The 21,834-nt window shown below is 45.8% G+C and overlaps 1 protein-coding gene and 1 long non-coding RNA gene across 28 annotated transcripts; one reads left to right on the top strand and one right to left on the bottom strand.

Moving 5' to 3' along the window:
- Positions 1-711: 711 nt before the first annotated feature.
- LOC147965997 (uncharacterized) lies at positions 712-1,098 on the bottom strand. The gene has a single exon (XM_087530683.1). The coding sequence runs from the start codon at positions 1,096-1,098 to the stop codon at positions 712-714; it is 387 nt and encodes a 128-aa protein (XP_087386809.1).
- Positions 1,099-1,650: 552 nt separating this feature from the next.
- LOC125514536 (uncharacterized) lies at positions 1,651-5,396 on the top strand. Of its 27 annotated transcripts, none has more exons than XR_007286492.2 (9): positions 1,686-2,110; positions 2,299-2,403; positions 2,536-2,602; positions 3,036-3,126; positions 3,930-4,038; positions 4,125-4,287; positions 4,395-4,517; positions 4,622-4,890; positions 5,155-5,396. It is a non-coding gene; the product is annotated as an uncharacterized LOC125514536 (long non-coding RNA). The 27 variants fall into 27 exon arrangements; XR_007286491.2 differs by having other exon boundaries at positions 1,687-2,110; positions 3,101-3,163; XR_015608670.1 differs by having other exon boundaries at positions 1,656-2,110; positions 2,700-4,038.
- The last annotated feature ends 16,438 nt before the right edge of the window (positions 5,397-21,834 follow it).

The following is a 21,834-nucleotide window of genomic DNA, read 5'->3' as shown; positions in this document are numbered from 1 at the left end:
CACAGGAGCGGCGCCGTAGGCGCCGTAGGCGGGCGCGGGCCCGGCGCCGTAGCCGCTGTAGGGGGGGCTAAGAGCACGGCGAAGAGCGCTTGGTGGCTCGCCGGACGAGGCCCAAGGATGCCCGAAACGGGAGCCCGAGGGACCGGCATCGAGTACGCGTGTACAATGCCCGTCCATGGGTTGGTGCCATAAGTCCAGGGTGGAGTGGTCTGCTGCTGCTGCTACTGACAAGGGGCCCCCCATGCGCCTGTTTGCGACCGCCCCCGCAGCTATTGTCGTGGCGCCCGCCACCCGGCTGCGGCTGCTGGGGGCAGCGGGAGGGGCGCGGGCACGGGCGATAGAGGGAAAACCCCAGAGGCGCGGGAGGTGGCGGCTGATGGCGGGACGCGGATGAGGGCGGGGCGGCCGGTGGTGTGGCGCCACGCGAGGTGCTGGCGGCAAGGGCGTGGTGCTGCACGCGCTTCTTGACCCCCTTCATCCGGCGCTCCTCCAACTGCAAGTATGCCACAACCTTGGGGAAGGAGGGCTCCGGTATTAGGGAGAGGTTGGAGGCAGCGTTACCGAAGTCCTCGTTGAGGCCGGCGGTGAGCGTGCTGAGGAGGAGGTCATCATCAACCTTGGTGCCAATGTCACGGAGCTCATCCATCAACGTCTTCAGGCGGCGGCAGTAGTCATCGATAGACTGATCATCCTGATGGCAGTCAAAAAATCCTACTGCAAAAAAACGCGACGCTGAAGCTTGTTGTCGGTGAAGAGGCCGTTGAGTTTGACCCACATGGCGCGGGCATCATCACCATCGCTCACGACCGTGTGAAACAGGTCCTTCGAGATGGTGGTGAAGAACCACCGGATGAGCGTGGCGTCGATCGTGGTCCACTCGAAGTCATCCACCATAGCGCTGGAGTCGACGGTGCCGTCAACGTGATCGACGAGATTGTTCTCGCGGAAGAGCAGCGAGAAGGACGTCTTCCACGCGAAGTACGTGGCGTCGGTGGCATCGAGGACGATGGCAATGCGTTCATGGATGTTGATATCGCAGATGTCAGCGGGGTCCGGCCTGGCGAAGGGGTTGGAGTAGGTGGAGGCGGTGGAAGACATGGCGGCGGCGTGGTGGTGAGAGGAGTAGGCGGCGGCTAGGGTTTGGGGAGGGAGCGGCGCGGCGGGGGAGGCGGCGCGGGGTGGCGGCGGCTAGGTTAGGCGGAAGCGGGAGAGGATCGACTTGCGATAGATACCATGTAGAGAATGGTTTGGTGCATTGATATCTCATTGATCTTGCACTAGACACATATATATAGGTACAAGGGGGTGCGACCGGTATCGTGTCTCCTAATATACACGTACATACAGAAGAAAACAGACACTACAGATACGGCATACAAAACTCAGACCTACGTACATGTACACATGTTCAACAAGGTCAATGCACATTAAGCTTTTCTATTTTGGAGTTTTCACAAAGGGATTAGGTAGCGTACTACTCCTTAGCATTACGTGAGGTCTAGACGTCTAGTTACTTGTAGCGGCTAATGCCAGATCACAAGCCGACGGGCGGATATTACCCACTCCTTCAATTCTTCCCCGTGTAGCCCCGGCAGCCGGCACCATCATTAAAAACATTAGCGTGCGCACAAAACGTGATCCCTGGGGTGATCCACCTGGCATTTACTATGCCATATAGGAAGAAAAAAAGGTAAAAAGCGTTGAACCGTCGATCCCCTGCTCATCTCCTATTTTCGCTCTCTCTCTCGTTTCTCCTCCCTGAGTGGCGGCTAGGGTTACCGCGGCCGCCGCCCCACCCCTGCTCATGGCCTCGGTTGATTTAGCGCCACCGCCACCCCTTTTCTCTTGTCCACGCTCTCTATCCTTGCAAGAAACCTCTCCTCTCCTCATCTCTCCTCCGCGTCTTCCTCCGGGGAGCCTTGCGGCTGCAGCAGGAGGGGAGACGAGGAGGCCGGGCCAGCCGATTTCCTCGCCGGATCTGGAGCGCAGGGGCGACGCTGGCGAGTAACCGATCATGGAGGAGCATTGGTCGCCGGTGAAGAAAATGTGGGAGGGAGACGAGAGGAGCACTGATCAGGGGGAGTCATCAGGGATGGTCGATGATGCCAAGGTCAGCTTTACCAATCATTCTCCCCCATCTTTGCAGCAAGACTCATTGGGTTCCTTCGATCTAAGCCGGTTTATGTCGTTTTTCTTCATATAATCATGGTGGAACTAGGCTATATTTCTTACAGTGAAGCGAGGGTGACTAAAAAAATTTGGTGTACGTCAATCATTAGCTTGAATTTTTACCTGCAGCTGATCTTATTCTGGTGAGAGTTTGATGACAGGGAGAATTATTATTATTGTTGTTGGTCAAGGTAACTGCGATGCACATGATGCAAGAATTATATTTGTGCAGAGGTAGCTACAACTATGCAAATCAGTTTGATGCCCTCTGTTACTCTCTTATTTTTTGTTGAACTAACCAATACCAGAACACAACTCTATCCTACATGAACTCATGTGTTCTTATGCAGCCATTTTCTGTTGTAGGAGGAGCAATACTCAGAGTGTGAGAGTTAAGTGAGAATCTGTTGAAACTAAGGTCACAACAGATCAGGTACTTCATTTTTGTTTCAACTTATACTGCTCTCTAATGTTATATCTGCAGACTGCAGGACCTCCAAACTAAAAATAAAATTGAATTTTCTTGGCAGATTCAGTTGTCTAGAAACTAATTTGTGGTGTAGTTTGAAAAAAGGCAAAAGACTCGGATATAGTCATAGAACTACAACATAAAGTTTGAGGAGTGTCCCCAATCCCATCATCTTTCTCTTAGTTTTTACTACATGATTCTCTGTGATGATTTTATTCTAATTTCTCAATTTATGTTTTTTCTAAACACAACGCCTGCGGGTCTGATAAAGAAGAGGAAGAACTTTGTGAAAATACAGTCACTTTCTTGCATTTTGACGTGTTTTGCCAATTTCTGTATATTGCTTATATGGTTGCACCCAAGGCTTGGTTCATGGTTGCTGATGCATTTTCTATAGAAATGCGATGTTTTTGTTCATAGTATGAACAGAAGTTGAACAGTCGAAAACCTATGTGAAAGCAGCGGCGAAAAGTATGCTTGAGGAAGAGGTATGGAACCAGCGTGCCCTTTGGTCAAAGAATTTTTGTAAGATTCCAATCCATACGGAATTCTCGAAACCATTTAGTTCAAAGGGATGAATTCCCCAAAATTGTGTGGATTGTTTTCCTACACTATGTGCTTCTTTGGTTCAAAGGAATTTTAAAGCAATTTGTAGGATTCCAACCTATAGACGTTTTTTCTAGAGTACTTTTGATTCAGAGGAGTAACCACTCCTAAATTCCTCTTGACTGTTCGCCAACACCACGATTCAATAGAATTTCTAGCATGTTTTGGTGTCATAACTCGATAGAAAGTTTATGTGTTTTTCCTGGTTCATGTACGATTCCAAATGTCAGGATATATATTACTCTATTTTTCATGTTCCTATGTGTTCATCAGATCCTGCGAAGTGAAGAAGGTTCTGCAACTCCATTAGATTGATTGAAAATTCCCTTATATCTTGAGAAGCATGACATGCACTTGACATCTATATGAAGTTTCTTGTGGCCACATGATGCCTGGATACTTACCTAAAATGCATCATTAGTCCATCAAAACCCATTTATTGATCCAGTATGATTGCTTAGATCCAGACGGGTCTACCTTACTGATAGCTTAATACTATCTAGAGCATATTCTTTTTCCCTTTGTTTAATTGAATAGCATAATACTATGGTTATTAAGAAACTTGAACATGTGACATTGTAGATCTCTATCTTCCATGTTCCCACCCTGATGTTCTTTAGATATTCTTCCATTTACAGCAATCTAATTCTTGGGTGATAATTTTGACAATCATTAAACCTTTCAGGTCTGCCTATCTGTTGATGGTGATAGAAAAGGTAATGATGCAGCAAAAATGCATTACGATTCTAAAGCTGTCAGGGCTCAGGAGATGAGTGTCTGATGGTACTATTGATGTATGTCAGGCAGTTGTATTAGTATGGATCTTCCAACAAATTCACTAAGTGCCCTTTGCATTTAATTTCTGTATACTGTTTTGCAGCAGCATTCAGATTTGGCAGTTGGATAAAGAAGCTTCGTTCACAATATAAAGGCTGACAAGAAAACTACAGAACGAGTAAAGATTTGCGACTTGGAAGCGATGGGATCAAATGGTTTGTCTTAAGAGAACAATACTATCTATTTCTTATTTATTGTACGTCAAAGTAAGTTACCTATATACATATATTTCGGTTATCTATATCTCTTAAGAGAACAATAGTATCTTTGTCTTATATATTGTGCTGACAAGTGTAATTATTACCATTGGTAGTGAAGGACTTGCAGATGCAGAATATTAGCACAAAGAAAAATCTATATGGTTTTAAGGGTTTGGATTCATCGGTATGTTGTGTGTTTCTTCACCTGCTCTGGATATGATTGCACAATATTTCAGGTACTGGTTCCCTTTATGTTCTTTCTCATTGGAATATTTAGGATTCTCACTTAATCACTTTGTACTTTGGTACTTTGGTGTGTGTTCTTTTAATTTTCCCACAGAAATCGTCCATGGATATGCATTGTTAGGTGACAAGTTTTTGCGGGTGGTACGGTTCCCATCTGTCTCTGATGAAATATTCACTTACCATACTAGTTCGATCTCAACATTCCACCCATTTTTCACATCTCTATCATCGCTTGGATTTTGTCTCTAACATTGTTGCTTTCCGGTGGCGAGGGAGCCCTTCACTGAGCCGGTGGAGGTGTCCTTGGCGTAGGCAGGGTAATGGATCACCGAGTGCGAGCTGTTGTGTTGGTTCGTCAGAGAGGTGAGTCTCATCTACTTCAAATTCTGGGGCATTCTACTGCCGATTGCAGTGGACACTAGCAATTAATATATAGTTGAGTTGTTCGATTGGTTGTTGGTTGGCCGATTGGGATGGTGTTTACTTACCTATAATCTGAGCTATAAGATAGTGGTACATATAATCTGAAGAATGTGCTACTTGATTCGAACCAATCTTGTATCTTTCGTGTACATTTTTTTTTTCTATCTCAATTTGGACTTGTTCTTTTGCTTGTTTGTTTGGCAGGGTGAACAAGTGTCCAAGTAGATGAATTTTCAGCAGTTCTATGAGGTACAGACCGTACTACTGAAATAACAAGACATTTGAAGGGAGTAGTACATCAGATTCGTTTATGGTCCTCTTGCCACCTTAATAGTGTATTTCTGACTACATTATGTTATCAATAGGTTGTATAGCTTCCAAATACCGTAGAAATCAAAGAGTTTGAACTGTTTTAACTGAGATTATGTCAATATTGTTAGTCTTTACTCCTTTGTTACTGTTTATGTTGTCTGGGTTCTGTTTTGGAATTCACATTGAGATTTCATTATGAAGTGTAGCTTCCATCAATGTTCATGCATGTTCACTTTGTGAATGAAGGGGTAGATATATTCAATTTGCTTCTGCCATGAATCTGCTCCTATGTCTTTTTCTAGAAATCCTGCTCGATAGTCTGATCCAATAACAATAGATAGTACAGATAAGAAAGTAAAAGGGGCGCACCCCACCTTGCACTGCCCAGCTCCCTCTCTGGTTGCGCCACAGTGACGATAGAGCCAAGATGCATGTGTCACTTGTTTCATCAAGTGTGTAATGAACTTTACATTTTGTTCCTGATGATCTCAAGTCCCTGGTTTCTCCTGGCTCATTGCTGCTTAATATGCCTATTATGCAATAACATTGCATACTATAAAGAATAAAGTGGAAAGGGCGCCTCCCACCTGGCACCGCCTAGCTTCCTCTCAGGCGGCGCCACCGGGTGGCGCCCCAAACACTAGTAGGTTGCAACTTGCAAGGGAAGGTATGTACGTGCTCTGCCACTACTGGGCTGGCTAAACAATTCACATGCTTTCCATTGATCTTTGGCGAGTGGCATCGATAAGCCCGTTAACCACTCCATTGGCGTGCAATAATATTACTCATCTTTCGCTCTCCGCATGCGCGTGGTGCGTTGTGCTACAACAGGCATGGCCGTCTACTAGAAGTATCGGAGCACGAAATGATTAGAAGAAGATAAACATAGTCTTTGATTGTGGAAGATAAACATAGTCGGTGCGTATCTATCTCAACAAAATAGCCGCGTGCATAAACATTTCAGACGAACCTATCTTGGTGTCCCGAAATGCATGGGTGCGGCGGCTAGATAGCGATTATTGACCACGACCCGCCCAACTATGCGCCATGCATGCATGAATCCATATTGAATAACAAAATGAGAGGAAAAATCGCAACGCGCTTGGACCAAGTTCCCCGTACCCCCCTACTTGCTCGGACGGTTAGTGGAAAATGTGGCGTCTGGGAGGTGCAGTGTTTTGGTGCTCGGGCTCCATGAAGTTTAAAAAATTATGAAAAAGCTTTCACATGGACATATGAATGTATACTACATGTGTAAAATTTCATGCGAAAAAACATTGATTCGCGAGCTTGCACAAAAGTGCAAATTATTGGTTGTATATAGTGAACCAAATGATTTTTCTACGGAGTTCTTAAAAAAACAGACTCAAGCAACATTGGTCAGCGGGGCCAATTTCGGCCTCTGTCATTTGCCAATTTCAACCAATCACAATTACTAATAAGATCTTTTGTATCCTTGCTAAGATGCACACCAATAAAGCGGCCCTCCTGGCGGATCATCTGACCCATCCTAATCAAGCGGCCTTTATTCATGGTCGATTTATTTTGGATAGGGTCCCCTAGTGTTCCATGAGGTTATCCATGAAGTGAAAATAAAGCATCAAAAGGCGGTGTTTCTTAAGATTGACTTTCATAAGGCGTATGACATGGTGCACTGGTCCTTCCTCTGGGTAGTCTTGCTCCGAAAGGGTTTTGATGACTGCTGGGTTACTAGGGTAATGCAGGTAGTATCAAGCGGTTGCACCACCTTATTAATGACAAGGTGGGTCCTTATTTTCGCAAAAAAGGCAGGGGATCCGTTCTTCCCATTCGTTTTTAATATGGTGGTTGTCACCCTCGCAATCATCCACTACTAGGGAAAAGCCTAGCAGCAGCGCGGGTTTTAAGCCTATCAGTAGCGCGGGCAGGAGCGCTACTGGTACGACGCTATAGCTAAAGGTTAGCAGTAGCGTTGGTTAACCCACGCTACTGCTACACCGACTTAGTAGTAGCGCTTTCTCCACGCGGCGCTACTGGTAATTACTAGTAGCGCTTCTCCCAACCCGCGCTACTACTATTATTCCGTATTTTTTTTATTTCATGTTGTATTCATACACCTCTATACAAGTTTTCATACAACAGCAATTTAGAGATTGTTTTTACATCATAATGAGTTATTACATCATTGGGTGAAAGAACCGTGGACTAGTTTCAAGTGGATGGACATCCACTTGAAACTAATCCGTGGTTCTTTCACGCAATGATATAGTAAATATCATCATCATCATCATCATCATCATCATCATATCATTAACAACTTATCATCATAATACATCATTGTCATATAACACCTCCTCATGATCATCGTTTTCATCGATGAGACATCACATAGCAAGTTGGTCACTAGTCATAATCACAACTACTCCTCATCATCAACTCTAACACATAGTACCACATAATAAACATATTGTACCTCATAGGACCTACTACATTCTCTTAGGACCTACTATATTCTCTAAGGTAAAATAGCAAAAAACAAGATAGCCCCTGGCTCTCCATTATGGAGAATGCATATTATCCTGTCTCCAGTTCTTGCCTTTCGCTTAATGTTGCTTCCGAGAACCTCCTTACGAATGTCCAAACATTTTTTCCACTCTTTGATTAGCATGTGTTCACCGGTTTCAGAAATTCGATATGCACAGGTGAGATCCGTAGGATGACCTGGCTGTATGTTCAGAACTTCAAGGCGGCCATTGTAATACATCAGATGAGGCACACAATCCATCGGCATTTTCTGTTGAAAAACATAGTAATAACTTCGTAGTTAGCAATGATGTACTAGTTTTAGAAGTATGCAAAAGATGCACGGATGTCGTAATAGTAAAAAATCTTACCAGGGTATCTCCATAGAAGTTATCGTGGTTCAACACGTGCACTAGTGGCACGTATTCACCATAATTTGGAGGAGTTCGATAATAGGTATTGTAATTCTCAAAGAAAGTACAAAATGCGATCAGATGATTTTACTCCTTATAAGTTAATTCGGAGCCATCGGTGTAATGGGTTTTGTCTACCATCTTTCGCACATTCTTTGAAGAATGAAAATAAGCTGTCAATGAAAATAAGCTGTCAACTATTTTGAAATAAACAATATAAATTAGTTAATAACTATGTTTGGGAAACTCACATAGCGGTAGAATCAGAAGCGTATCAACAAGGACCCAAATGTCCATATTGTTTTGCTCGATGTCAGGATCATCAAGATCCATGGTGACAATCATACCCTCATAAAAACCATACATTTTGCAAAATGCTTCCCAATTTTGGCAACCAAAATGGGTTACGCTCTGAGAATTGTACAAATTTACTTCAAAATTCATATCATGATGGGTCCTTAGGTGTATTTTCTTTGTTTCAAATTTTTCATGGTCTTCAAAACCCATCCTCTCCAAGACATAGCGTCTTGCATGGCATGGGATAAGCTAGTTGAATTGTAAAAGATGAAAATTAGACATTGAAATAGTTGAAGTTGTGCTTAATTACGAAAAAACACTTGTCGTCGTTGCGTACCGTTTCAACGTCGTAGGTCTGCTCGAGCTTAATGCTGAAGTGCCGATCATCGTCCAGGTGAGGGCACCTGTCGCACAGACCTCGATCGTCGTGGCACCGGCTGCACTCCCCCGGGAGACTTTTGTCATCCGAGTACGACATTTCCTACGTTCATAATTCAAAGATTAAACTTGTACAATTAAATATATGTACTAAAAAACCTAAATTAGATCATTATTTTTGAGAAAATTTAGGCCACTCGATATTTCCTACATATTCTAGCACAAGTCATGCCAGAATTCACGAAAAAATCCGGCATGACCTTTGCTAAAAAAGGACATATCGAGCGCCTGAAATTTGCCGGAACGGAAATTAATCAACACTCCGGCAAAACATAGGCCACTCGGAGGTGTAACCTGAACATGACCGGCCACTTGGGCAACCACATATCCTATTTGAGCAACACAGGATATACATGTTTTTATCTACATCATATATATCTTATAGGACTCATATTGACATGGAGATTTGGCTGGTCTCACCTCGAGGTCGGAGGGGGTCGTGACGGGGACGACGGCGGGGATGATGGAGGGGCTCCTTGATTTCTGCAAAAGCAAAAACCCTATAAGTTATCACTAATACATCCCGAATAATTGCTTAAAATAAAAAATAACAACAAATATGCCATGTTCAACTAGTTCTATTAATTCAACTAGTTCTTACTAAATATAAACTTACTATAAATAGAAAAAAAACTAGTTCTTTCTAAAAATAAAGTAGTTCAACTAGTTATATTAATTTTCTTACTAAAAATACATTAGTTCTATTAATTTAACTAGTTCAACTAGTTTATTAATTTACTTACTAAACTAGTTCAACTAGTTTATTAATTTACTTACTAATTATTTTAAACACTTACTAAATAAACTAGTTCTATTAAGCACTTACTATAAATAAACTAGTTCTATTAAGCACTTACTAAATAAACTAGTTCTATTAATCACTTAATATAAATAAACTAGTTATATTAATCACTTACTAAATAAACTATTTCTATTAAACACTTGCTAAAAATTCTACTACCCTAGTTCTACCCTTAATTTTCTTACTTCTATTTTATTCAAAACACCTAAAATAGTCAAAAAAATATTCTATTAAAAACCCTACATTCTACAATGTCTACATTCTGTAAGGGCATATTTATCCCTAAGGTGTTTTGGTGATTGATGACAATGCTTTTGCGGACTAATCGTGTGCCTTGAGTTTCTCAGACGTTTCATTGCTAGGCACAAGATGGTTTGGTTCCCCTCGAAGACTATTGAAGACGGCGTTTTTCTACGTTTCTTTTTGGTGGATTTGAGTCGTAGGAAAGCCGTACTATTAAGAGGGGGTCTACGTCGGAAAGGTTCGGGTGGAATCATCACGTACACGTTTTCTTCCTTGTCTCCACCTTTCCCCTGCACTTTGGAGTATCCTCCATTTATCGTCTATGCAATTCTCATGGCTGCTGATGTTGGCCTTGCGGTAGTACTGCTCCCTGGAGCGGTAGTACCGCAGGCACCTGCGGTAGTACCGTACTTCGGTGCGGTAGTACCGCAGGAGCCCACGGTAATACCGCTCCTCTGGAGCCGTAGTACTGTGGCCCCCAGGCCAAGTACTGCTGCATCGTGGTAGTAGGGGCGGATGTAATTTTTTACGTTCGCGCCTCCGCGGTAGTACCGCACCTCGAGCGAGGTAGTACCGCGCGCGGCCTGGCTCAGCTACCATGCGGTAGTACCGCTCCTCCAGCCGTAGTACAATGTCGGATTTTTGCATCGTTTGTTTTTCAGCGGAAGTAGGCACGGATGTATTTTTATTCATCCACGCCCTTCCCAGGCTAGGACTTTCCTGCCTTGTGGTAGTACTGCAAGGGGGAGCGGTAGTACCGCACTTGCGGAAGTACCGTTCTCAGCCTCCGTGCTTCGGGCTTGTTCTAGTTCCTGCCATTGCAGCGGTAGTACCGCGGTCCCTCACGGTAGTACCGCATGGCCTTGCGGTAGTACCGCTTGTCAGGGGCGGTAGTACCGCAAGTCGCGGGCTGGTTAGGTGGATAACGGTTGGATTTTGTCCACATCAATAAAAGGGGTGTCTTCTTCCTCTAGTTGACTACCTCTTCCACCCCTAAGCTCCATTGTTGCTCTAAGCTCCATTTTCGCCCGATCTCACTCCCTAGCCAATCAAACTTGTTGATTTGCTCGGGAGTGGTTGAGAAGGCCCTGATCTACACTTCCACCAAGAGAAATTTGATTCCCCCACTAATCTCTTGCGGATCTTGTTACTCTTGGGTGTTTGAGCACCCTAGACGGTTGAGGTCACCGCGGAGCCATAGTCCATTGTGGTGAAGCTTCGTGGTGTCGTTGGGAGCCTCCTATTAAGTTGTGGAGATTGCCCCAACCTTGTTTGTAAAGGTTCGGTCGCCGCCTCCAAGGGCACCAATAGTGGAATCACGGCATCTCACATTGTGTGAGGGCATGAGGACAATATGGTGGCCCTAGTGGCTTCTTGGGGAGCATTGTGCCTCCACACCGCTCCAACGGAGACGTACTTCCCCTCAAAGGGAAGGAACTTCGGTAACACATCCTCGTCTTCATCGGCTCCACTCTTGGTTATCTCGCACCTTTACTTGTGCAAGCTTATTTGTGCTATATCTCTTGCTTGCGTGCGTGCTTATTGTTGTTGCATCATATAGGTTGCTCACCTAGTTGCATATCTAGACAACCTACTTTGATGCAAAGTTTAAATTTGTAAAGAAAAGCTAAAAAAATTGTTAGTTGCCTATTCACCCCCCTCTAGTCAACTATATCGATCCTTTCAATTGGTATCAGAGCCTCGTCTCTTTTTAAGGACTTAACTGTCCAAAGAGTATGGTTGATGTCGTAGACAAGGTGGAGGAGCACTCAGGTGCGAATCCGGTCTCGTCTACGGGAGATGGTGGTACCACGGTCTCTCGTGAGGAATTCAATGTGGCGTTGGAAACATTGAAAACTTCCATGACGACCGAGGTCGAAAGCATGTTTTATAAATTCTTAGAAGGGCTTAAACTTTCCACCGCACCGTTAAGAGCGGGTGATCCCACTAACAAGGTGACGGATGCTACCTCCGGCAAGGGGGAAGCTAATAGTGAGAAAGCTCCTTCTTCTAGTGGTAAAAATGGCACCGGCATCTTTGCCCATGTGGAACCTCCACTTGTCTATGGTGGACCGCTTCCTTCCACTCATTTGAATCATGCTGGCCCGGCCCCTAAGATTGAGAAGAATGTAGATTTTGATTCTTGGGTCTATCGTTTTAAGCGTCATTTAAATCATGTGAACACTAACCTTTGGAGAATCATTGAAGAAGGTTTTTATCCGCATGACCGAAGCAACTTCACCCCTAGAGAAGTCGTGGATAATCAATTAAATGAGAATGATCTCTTCATCATCCAAGAAGCAATCCCACCCGAAGACCTTCCTCATCTCCGGCCCTACTCCTTGGCCAAAGATGGTTGGCACCAAGTGGTTTCCCTCTATCGGGGAAGCGCAAGCATTCAACGTTCCAACTATGAAGTGGTGCAAGATGAAGCCGATGAGTTTGCAATGAAAGAAGATGAAGAACCTCGTGAGCTTTATCGGAGGTAACCAAACTCGCGGTCTCTCTCCGAGATCATGGAATTAAGGACACAGATGACAGTTGGATCAAGCGCAAATTCCTCAAGGCAATGATGCCCTACCATAAAGCCATGTCCTCCGTCATTCGTCAAAGGCCGGACTTCCACACCTTGTCCTCAAGTGATGTGTTGGATGAGTTCGTTGCTATGAGCATCTTGGACAAGACCGCCGACAATGCGGTACTTCGCTCTCAAAGAGTAAAGAAACCCAACCTTGCTCTAAAGGCCAAGGTTAGTATGGAGGAAGAGGATGAAGAGGAAGAAGAGGAGAGCAACCTCGAAGATACGAAGTATGCCTATCATGAACACATGGCCCTTGCTTCAAGGCAATTTTGGAGCAAGAAGAACTCAAGGCCCAACTTCAACAAGAACAATTCAAGTGGCGCAAAGGGCAAGCAACGAGTGAGGACTTGCTTCAATTGTGGCAATATAAGCCACTTTGTTGCGGAGTGCCCTTATGAGAAGAGGGAAGACAATGGTGGCAAGCTAATCCGAAAGGACAAGGCCAAGTCGTTCCCCAACAAGAGCAACTTCACCAAGAAGACTCCTCCCAAGGCATTGGTGGTACAAGAAGAGTACAATGAGGATGATGACGATGATGAAGATGGTGAGTCGGTTGCCATGGCCTCCGTTGCCATTGCGATGACTCCACGGGTATCTCTCTTCGACTCCCCCAGTGAGAACATCACCGCCAAGTGCCTCATGGCTAAAGACACCAACAAGGTAACCCCCAACATCAAAACTACCATCATTAATCATCCTACTTCAACGGATATCATTGATGAACATGAGGGAACTAATGTGGAGGAGAATGAGTTTGAGGCCTTTATGGGTAAACTCAAGGGTAAATCCAAGAAGCACTTCATTGCTCTCTTGGAACAACTCGGTGAAGCCAATGTCATGATCGAGGCTCACGAAGATACCATCTCTAAGATGGAGGGGCATAGTCATGACTATGCCGATGAGATTTCGGATCTTTCCAATGCTCTTGAGGAAGAGCGTGGTATTCGTTTGTCTCTTGAGGAGTCACACAACGATGATCATGCTAAATTAAAGAAAGATCTTGATCATGCTCTTGTTGTTTCTCGTGTGCTAAACTCCGAGGAGGCAAAGCTTGGGGTTGATCTAGCTAGACTCAAAGAGTAGTTTGACATACTCGACAAGGCTCACAAAGTCTTGAAAGGTTTTCATGCTAGCCTCAAGGAGTCTCATGATCAACTCCAAGTGAAGCTAACCAAGGAGAAAGCGACCTTTCCTCATATGGTGTTGATTGATAATGCAAATGCTACTAACCCTTGTTGTGAGCATGTGCATCTTGTTGAGGAGAATGCTAAGTTGAAGGAGCAACTTGAGAAAGGCCTTGCGTCATGCATACAAGGTGAGAAGAACCTCAACGATCTTTTGAGCAATCAAAAGGAAGTTGTGGCCGAGGAGGGGATTGGGTTCGCACCCAAGCCCAAGAACAAGAAGAAGAATGACAAGACCAAACGACCTCCTCCTCTCAAGAAAACATTTGTAAAGGAGGGAGAGGGTGCTTCTAAGGATAAGAAGAACAATGCGAAGGGTGGCGGTGTCAAGAAGGGCAATGCCACCCCTCCCAACAAAGTCGGCGACTTTAATCCTTCTTATGTGTTATGTCGTGCTAGTGATGGACATGTTTATGCCAAATTTGTTGGTTCTCCTCATGAATATATTGAATGGTATATTTGGGTTCCTAAGACCCTTGTTACTAACATCAAAGGACCCATTACAAAATGGGTACCTAAAACCAAGCATTGATCTCTTGTAAGTGTTTGCTTCCGGTGGAGGATCATGGTTGCTCGATAGTGGAGCTACAAATCATATGACCGGAAGCAAGGACTTGGTGGTGGACGTGCACAAGATTCCATCTATGCCCACCAATGTCGAGTGGGGTGATGCCTCATCTTCTAAGGTATTGGGACTCGGCAAGGTTGTCATTTCTCATGATCTCACGATCGAGAAGGTCATGCTTGTTGAGTCCCTTGCATACAATTTACTTTCCGTTCGTCAACTTGCAATCATGGGCTTTGCCACTTTCTTTGATATTGATACTGTGGCCCTCTTGTGGAGCAAGACTCTTAAAGTAGCCTTTGTTGGGCATGTCGAGAACGGTCTATATGTGATTAACTTTTCGGAGCGACCCACTAAGACCGTGACATGCCTAATGGCTAAAGTTGACGTGGGATGGCTTTGGCATCGCTGTTTAGCCCATGTCAATATGAGATCTTTGCAAAGTCTTCTCAAGGGGGACCATGTCCGTGGACTAACGAATGTTAGTTTTGCTAAAGATCATGCTTGCAGTGCCTGTATCGAAGAAAAGCTACATGAGAAGGTTCACCCTCCCACGACTATAATTTACTCGAAGAGGCCTTTGGAGCTCCTTCATTTGGATCTCTTTGGGCCTCCATCCTTTGATAGTATTGGGGGTAGGAAGTATTGCTTGGTGATTGTGGATGACTATTAAAGATACACTTGGGTGTATTTCTTCAAGAGGAAGAGCGAGACCCAACAAACCGTCATTGACTTTGCAAATGAAGCCCAATGTCAACACAATGCAAAGATCTTGACAATAAGAAGTGACAACAGCACCGAGTTCAAGAACTACACCTTAGATGAGTTCCTTAGTGATGAGGGGATCAAGCATCAATATTCCGCACCTTACACCCCTCAACAAAACGGTGCTGCGGAGAGGAAGAACTGGACGTTGATGGATGCGGCAAGAACCATGATGGCGGAGTTCAAGTCTCCATACAACTTTTGGGCCGAAGCCATCAACACCGCATGTCATGCATCCAATCGGCTCTACCTCCGCAAGGGCTTGAACAAGACTCCATATGAGACACTCACCGGTAACAAGCCCAACCTCAAGTACTTTCGGGTGTTCGGGTGTAAGTGTTTCATTCTCAAGAAAGGTGGTCGGTTGTCTAAATTTGAGGCTAGAGCTTATGAGGGCATATTTGTTGGTTATGCTACAAACTCTCATGCTTACCATGTCCTCAATAAATCCACGGGACTTATTGAGGAGACGTGTAACGTGGAGTTTGATGAGGATAACGGCTCCCAAGTGGAGCAAAGTGGCACTTGTGATGTAGGTGATGAAATTCCTCCTCAAGATATAAGAAGAATGGGTGTTGGTTTTATCCTACCCATTGAGGAACCCCTTGTGGCTGAAGGAGAAGGACAATGCTCCACTCAATTGGAGCCATCACCAACCCAAGGCCCACACGCTTCCGAAGAACAAAGTGAAGGCCCTCAACCTCATGAACAAGACCAAGGGCAAGATCATGCTCAAGAAGGTGTTGACACACCAAGTGATGCCCAAGGTCAAGTTCTCTCCCCGAGCAAGTTCTAAATCATGAACAAGCTCAAGACGGCGCTCAAGATGATCAAGTGACCGCTCCTCAACTCACCACCGAGGAATTAGAGCATCGTGCCGCCAAGATTTCATCCAAGCTCTCCACCAAGGGTCATCTCATGAAGAATTTGCTTGGAAGCATTCAAAAGGGGGTAAGCACTCGTAGACAATTGGCAAACTATTGTGAACATCACGCGTTTGTCTCTTGTGTTGAACCCCAAAAGGTATATGAAGCACTCGAAGATCCGGATTAGCTTAATGCCATGCATGAAGAACTCAACAACTTCGAGTACAACAAGGTGTGGAGATTGGTGCCAAGGCCAACGGGGAACCACAATGTCATTGGAACCAAGTGGATATTCAAGAACAAGCAATATGCTCATGGTACCATCATTCGCAACAAGGCAAGATTGGTGGCACAAGGCTACTCCCAAGTCGAGGGTATCGACTACAATGAAACCTTTGCTCCCATTGCTCGCCTTGAATCCATCCATTTGTTGATTGCTTACGCTTCTCATCACAACTTTAAGTTGCAACAAATGGATGTGAAGAGTGCTTTTCTTAATGGTCCTATTAATGAGTTGGTTTACGTCAAGCAACCCCCCAGGTTCGAGGATCCCTACTTCCCCGATCATGTGTATCAACTCGATAAGGCACTCTATGGCCTTAAACAAGCCCCACGTGTGTGGTATGACCACCTTACCGAGTTGTTACAAGATCGCGGGTTTGAAGTTGGGCTAATTGATCCCACTCTTTTTACTAATAAGGTCAAAGGGGAGTTGTTTGTGTGCCAACTATATGTTGATGACATTATCTTTGGTTCCCCTAACAAAGCTTTCAATGAGGAATTTGCCACACTAATTACCTCAAAGTTCAAGATGTCTTCCATGGGAGAGTTGAAGTTCTTTCTCGGTTTCGAAGTGAAGCAAAGAAGAGAAGGAACCTTCATCAACCAAGCCAAATACACTCAAGACATGCTCAAGAGATTCAAGTTAAGTGATGTCAAGCCGACCTCCACTCCAATGCCCACCAAGTGCCAACTTGACATTGATCCCAATGGTAAAGAGGTGGATCAAAAGGTATATCGTTCCATGATTGGATCCTTGCTTTACCTTTGTGCATCTAGACCAGATATCATGTTGAGTGTGGGAATTTGTGCACGGTTTCAAGCCGCACCTAAGGAAAGCCACTTTGTGGCGGTCAAGTGAATCTTTCGATATTTGGCTCAAACCCCAAACTTTGGCTTGTGGTACCCAAGAGGAGCAAACTTCAAGCTTGTAGGATATTCGGACTCCGATTGGGCGGGAGACAAAGTGGATAGGAAGTCCACTTCCGGAGGGTGCCAATTCCTTGGGTGCTCTTTAGTAAGTTGGTCTTCTAAAAAGTAAAGTTGTGTGTCTCTCTCGTCCACCGAAGCGGAGTATGTGGCGGCCGGTAGTTGTTGTGCACAACTCTTATGGATGAGGCAAACTTTAAAGGATTACAGTGTCATTTGTGACAAAGTGCCTCTTTGGTGTGACAATGAAAGTGCCATCAAGATTTCTCTCAACCCGGTGCAACACTTCTAGATGAAGCATATTGAGATTTGATATCACTTCATCCGGGATCACATTAGGCGAGGGGAGATCGAGCTCAACTACGTCAACACTCATGATAACCTTGCAGATATTTTCACGAAGCCGTTGGATGAAGCAAGATTTCGCGAGTTAAGGCATGAGCTAAATATCATTGATTTGAGCAATGTTGCTTGAACCCTTGCACACCCCACCATACTCAACTTGTTGTCTTGTTTAGGTGTAGGCATGGACATAGGGGGAGTGTTGTTCTCTCAATGAACTCTCCCTCCCCCCATTATGCATAAATTGATCAACTCTTTCACATTAGCCATTTTTTATGGTACTTGTGCTTCATAGACGAGTTTTGGTCATGGGCCCAAGGATAATTCTTCGCGGTGCCATACCAATTGACTCAAACATAGGTGGCTCCGGCCACCGCCCTCTCTTTGGAGAGGTGGTGTCTCGTGGTTGTCTCTTGTTGTCGTTTTGCCCCCTTTTCTCTTTGTGTTGAGCGTGTTTTTGTGGTGTCTTGTTTGCTTGAAGTTTCCATGCGAAGACCTCTATTTTCTTGTGTTTGAAACATGCATTTTCTTGAGCTCACGGTACTACCGCGGCCTGCCACGGTACTACCGCGGCCTGCCACGGTACTACCGTGTGTGGAGAGTACGGTACTACCGCCCCAGCGCGGCAGTAATTTTTTACTGCCGCCTGGGAGAGCGGTACTACCGCTTTGGTGCGGTACTTCCGCCCAAACGGTAGTACCGCGATGAAGCGCGGTACTACAGCTTTGGTGAGGTACTTCCGCCCAAACGGTAGTACCGCGATGAAGCGCGGTACTACCGCACTGACGAGTGCGCGTGGGGGGTTATGACTCGGGCAGGGGAGTTCCAACTCCCCATACCCATTCACTTCTTTCTCTCCCCGCCGCCTCTCTCTCTCGCTCAAGAACGGCGCCGGAGATCCTGGCCGGATCTCCTTCTCCGGCCACTCTCCTCGGATTCCGACCGGTGGGATCGTTCCCCACCACCCCCTCTTGCCATGGAACAAGGTTTCTCCCCAAATCCCTCTCTCTTTTGGTTGTTCTTTTGCTTCTAGGTTTTTGGGGAGATGCATGTGTTCTTGAGATTTTAGGCCAAATCAATGCAAGAGTAGGATGTAGGAGAGTAGTGCTGCGTAGAAATTATACTTGATATGTTGTCCCGTGGTAGATTTGATCAACCGTAGTACCGCCATGTTTTCGCGGCTTTTCTCAGATTCAAAGTGATTTGGATCTGCCGCCATGCGGTACTACCGCAGGTCCGGTACTACCGCCTATCAGGTGTGGTACTACCGCACGAGCTATGGCACTAAAATCCTACTACCACTCCAAGCCCCGGTACTACCGTTCCCTCACACCGTACTACCGCGACTAGGAGCGGTACTAAAATTTTAGTACCGCACGACCTGGCAGTACTACCGTTGTTGTCCAATCTTTCTCGTGGCAATTACCACGTATGCTTTCTACTTGTTTCTCTTGTCTTGCTAAGGTCTTTGCATTGATTCTTCTCGCTCTTTGTGTGTTCTTCTCTTGTATCTTAGGTGGTGGATCTCGTCGTTCCAATCCCAGTCATGACACCGGCTCCAAGCGACTGCGCAATCAAGATGAAGCACCAGAGGGCTCCAGTGCCCCCAAGCGCAATGTCAAGATCTCAGCTAGCAAGTACAAGGAATCCGCTAAGGGCATGGACGAGATTCCCCTCGCTGAGTTTATCCCTCGCAGGCAAATCAACCCATATGTGAATGCTTGTGCTACCTTCAGAGGAAATGACTTGTTTTGGACCAAGCAGCAGGCTCTCATTTATCTGGATGTGATCAAGGCCAAGCAAAATACCTACGTGGATGTCAAGTGGATTGACATGAATCACATGAGGAAGGACAAGTTTCGTGAGTACTTTGGAGAGGCTCTGGATTTGGTGGAGCAGTTCGGTATTCAACATGTGATCTCTTTCCACCTAGACTATGACCCTGAGCTTATCTCTCAGTTCTTTGCCTCTGTTCACTTTCACCCTGGGGAGGAGCGGAGGATGACTTGGATCCAATGGCCGTCAGTTGACTGCTACCTGGAAGGAGTTCATGGATCTGCTACATGTTCCTGATGACGAGCTCACCACACCCGTTGGTGTTCGCCCCCATGCCAATCCTGAGTCCGCTAGCAAGAACAAGATCCAGTAGTACTATGTTGAGAAGGTGCTTCCCAGTGGCAAGTCGACGTAGGTGCTGAACCCCTTTCTGGATATCATGTATCACATCTTCCGCAACTCTTTGTTTCCTCGTATTGGCGACAAGGACAAGGTTCATGCCTATCTGGTGGATATGATGCTCCTGTGTGAGGAGGCACGTGTATCTTAGACTAAACCACTTGATGTCTCACACATCATGTGGTGTGAGCTTCGGTTCACGGTGTTCAACCGCAATGTACCTATCTATGGACCATACTTGTTTCTGTTGATCTCCAAGACTTGGGAGAAGCTGTTCCCTGGTGATGAGTTCCTTGCTCCAGACTGGATTCGGCATGAGTCCATCAGTCTCCGTGTCAAGCCCAAGTGGGCCAACACTACTACTCGTGCTGAGGCGTCTGCTGCTAGGAGGGTTGTTGATGTTGCTGAGGACCATGGTGCTGGGCATACCCATCGTTCCTCTGAGCCCTCGTGGGCCAAGAAGCTAAAGGACAAGATGAAGACTCCGTACTGCATGCAGGCAAAGGGGCAGTACAGGAATCACATTGCCTCCAAGGAGGCTCGCCGCCGTGACAAGAGGATCATGAAGGTCTTTGGTGAGGCAGAATCTAGCGGGTCAGAGAGGCACATCACTCCGGAGGCCGAATGGATGGCGAAGCAAGGCTACAAGTGGACTAATTCTGAGGAGGACGTCGAGGAGACCGTTCCCGCCGCCGAGTCTGACGAGGAGCGTTGGAATGATTTCTCTGCCTGAGCCACCCCTTGTGTGTAGGTGTCCTCTCTGCCTTTTTGGCGTCTCGATGCTAAAGGGGGAGAGAGAGTAGGGATTTGCGTGCTTGCGAGTCGTGTGTCATGTTCGGTGTGTTTGCTTTCTTGTTTGAACCTCGTTTGCTTTGTTTTGATTTGCGCCCTTGAGACTTATCCTTCATATGGTGTAAGACATATGCGCTCTATCCTATCTTAGTGAGCTTATGACATATTGTGCTACTTATGTTATGCTCTTGTTTAATGTTAGCCTTACTATTGCAAGATATGCCTTGTCTCTAAAATATAGGGGGAGTGTTGATCCTAGTTTGTGTGCTGTGCAGTCCAAAGCATCCATCTAGATTGCACACATCTAGGGGGAGCCTGTCTATATTTTAGAGAGGAGGGGTTTGCGTTTGCTCAATATTATTTCCCTTTGTGCAAATCATGTATTGTCATCAATCCACCAAAAAGGGGGAGATTTTAAGGGCATATTTATCCCTAAGGTGTTTTGGTGATTGATGGCAATGCTTTTGCGGACTAATCGTGTGCCTTGAGTTTCTCAGACGTTTCATTGCTAGGTACAAGACGTTTTGGTGCCCCTCGAAGACTATTGAAGACGGCGTTTTTCTATGTTTCGTTTTGGTGGATTTGAGTCGTAGGAAAGCCGTACTAATAAGAGGGGGTCCGCGTCGGAAAGGTTCGGGTGGAATCATCACGTACACGTTTTCTTCCTTGTCTCCACCTTTCCCCTGCACTTTGGAGTATCCTCTGTTTATCCTCTATGCAATTGTCCTGGCTGCTGATGTTGGGCTTACGGTAGTACTGCTCCCTGGAGCGGTAGTACCGTAGGCACCTGCGGTAGTACCGTACTTCGGCGCGGTAGTACCGCAGGAGCCCAGGGTAGTACTGCTCCTCTGGAGCCGTAGTACCGTGGCCCCTAGGCCAAGTACCGCTGCATATCGCGGTAGTAGGGGCGGATGTAATTTTTTACATCCGCGCCTCCACATTAGTACCGCACCTTGAGCGAGGTAGTACCGCGCGCGGCCTGGCTCAGCTACCATGCGGTAGTACCGCTCCTCCAGCCGTAGTACCGTGTTGGATTTTTGCATCATTTGTTTTTCAGCGGAAGTAGGCACGGATGTATTTTTATTCATCCGCGCCCTTCCCATGCTAGGACTTTCCTGCCTTGCCGTAGTACCGCAAGGGGGAGCGGTAGTACCGTGCTTGCGGAAGCACCGTTCTTAGCCTCCGTGCTTCGGGCTTGTTCTAGTTCCTGCCGTTGCAGCGGTAGTACCACGGTCCCTCACGGTAGCACCACATGGCCTTGCTGTAGTACCGCTTGTTAGGGGCGGTAGTACCGCAAGTCGCGGGCTGGTTAGGTGGATAATGGTTGGATTTTGTCCACAACTATAAAAGGGGTATCTTCTTCCTCTAGTTGACTACCTCTTCCACCCCTAAGCTCCA

The sequence above is a fragment of the Triticum urartu genome, chromosome 6A (assembly GCF_056163025.1).
Source record: "Triticum urartu cultivar PI428250 chromosome 6A, HENAU_Tu73, whole genome shotgun sequence".
NCBI classification, from domain to species: Eukaryota; Viridiplantae; Streptophyta; class Magnoliopsida; order Poales; family Poaceae; genus Triticum; species Triticum urartu.
The sequence above is the reverse complement of the archived record's forward strand: the minus strand, read 5'-3'. Positions and strand labels throughout refer to the sequence as shown.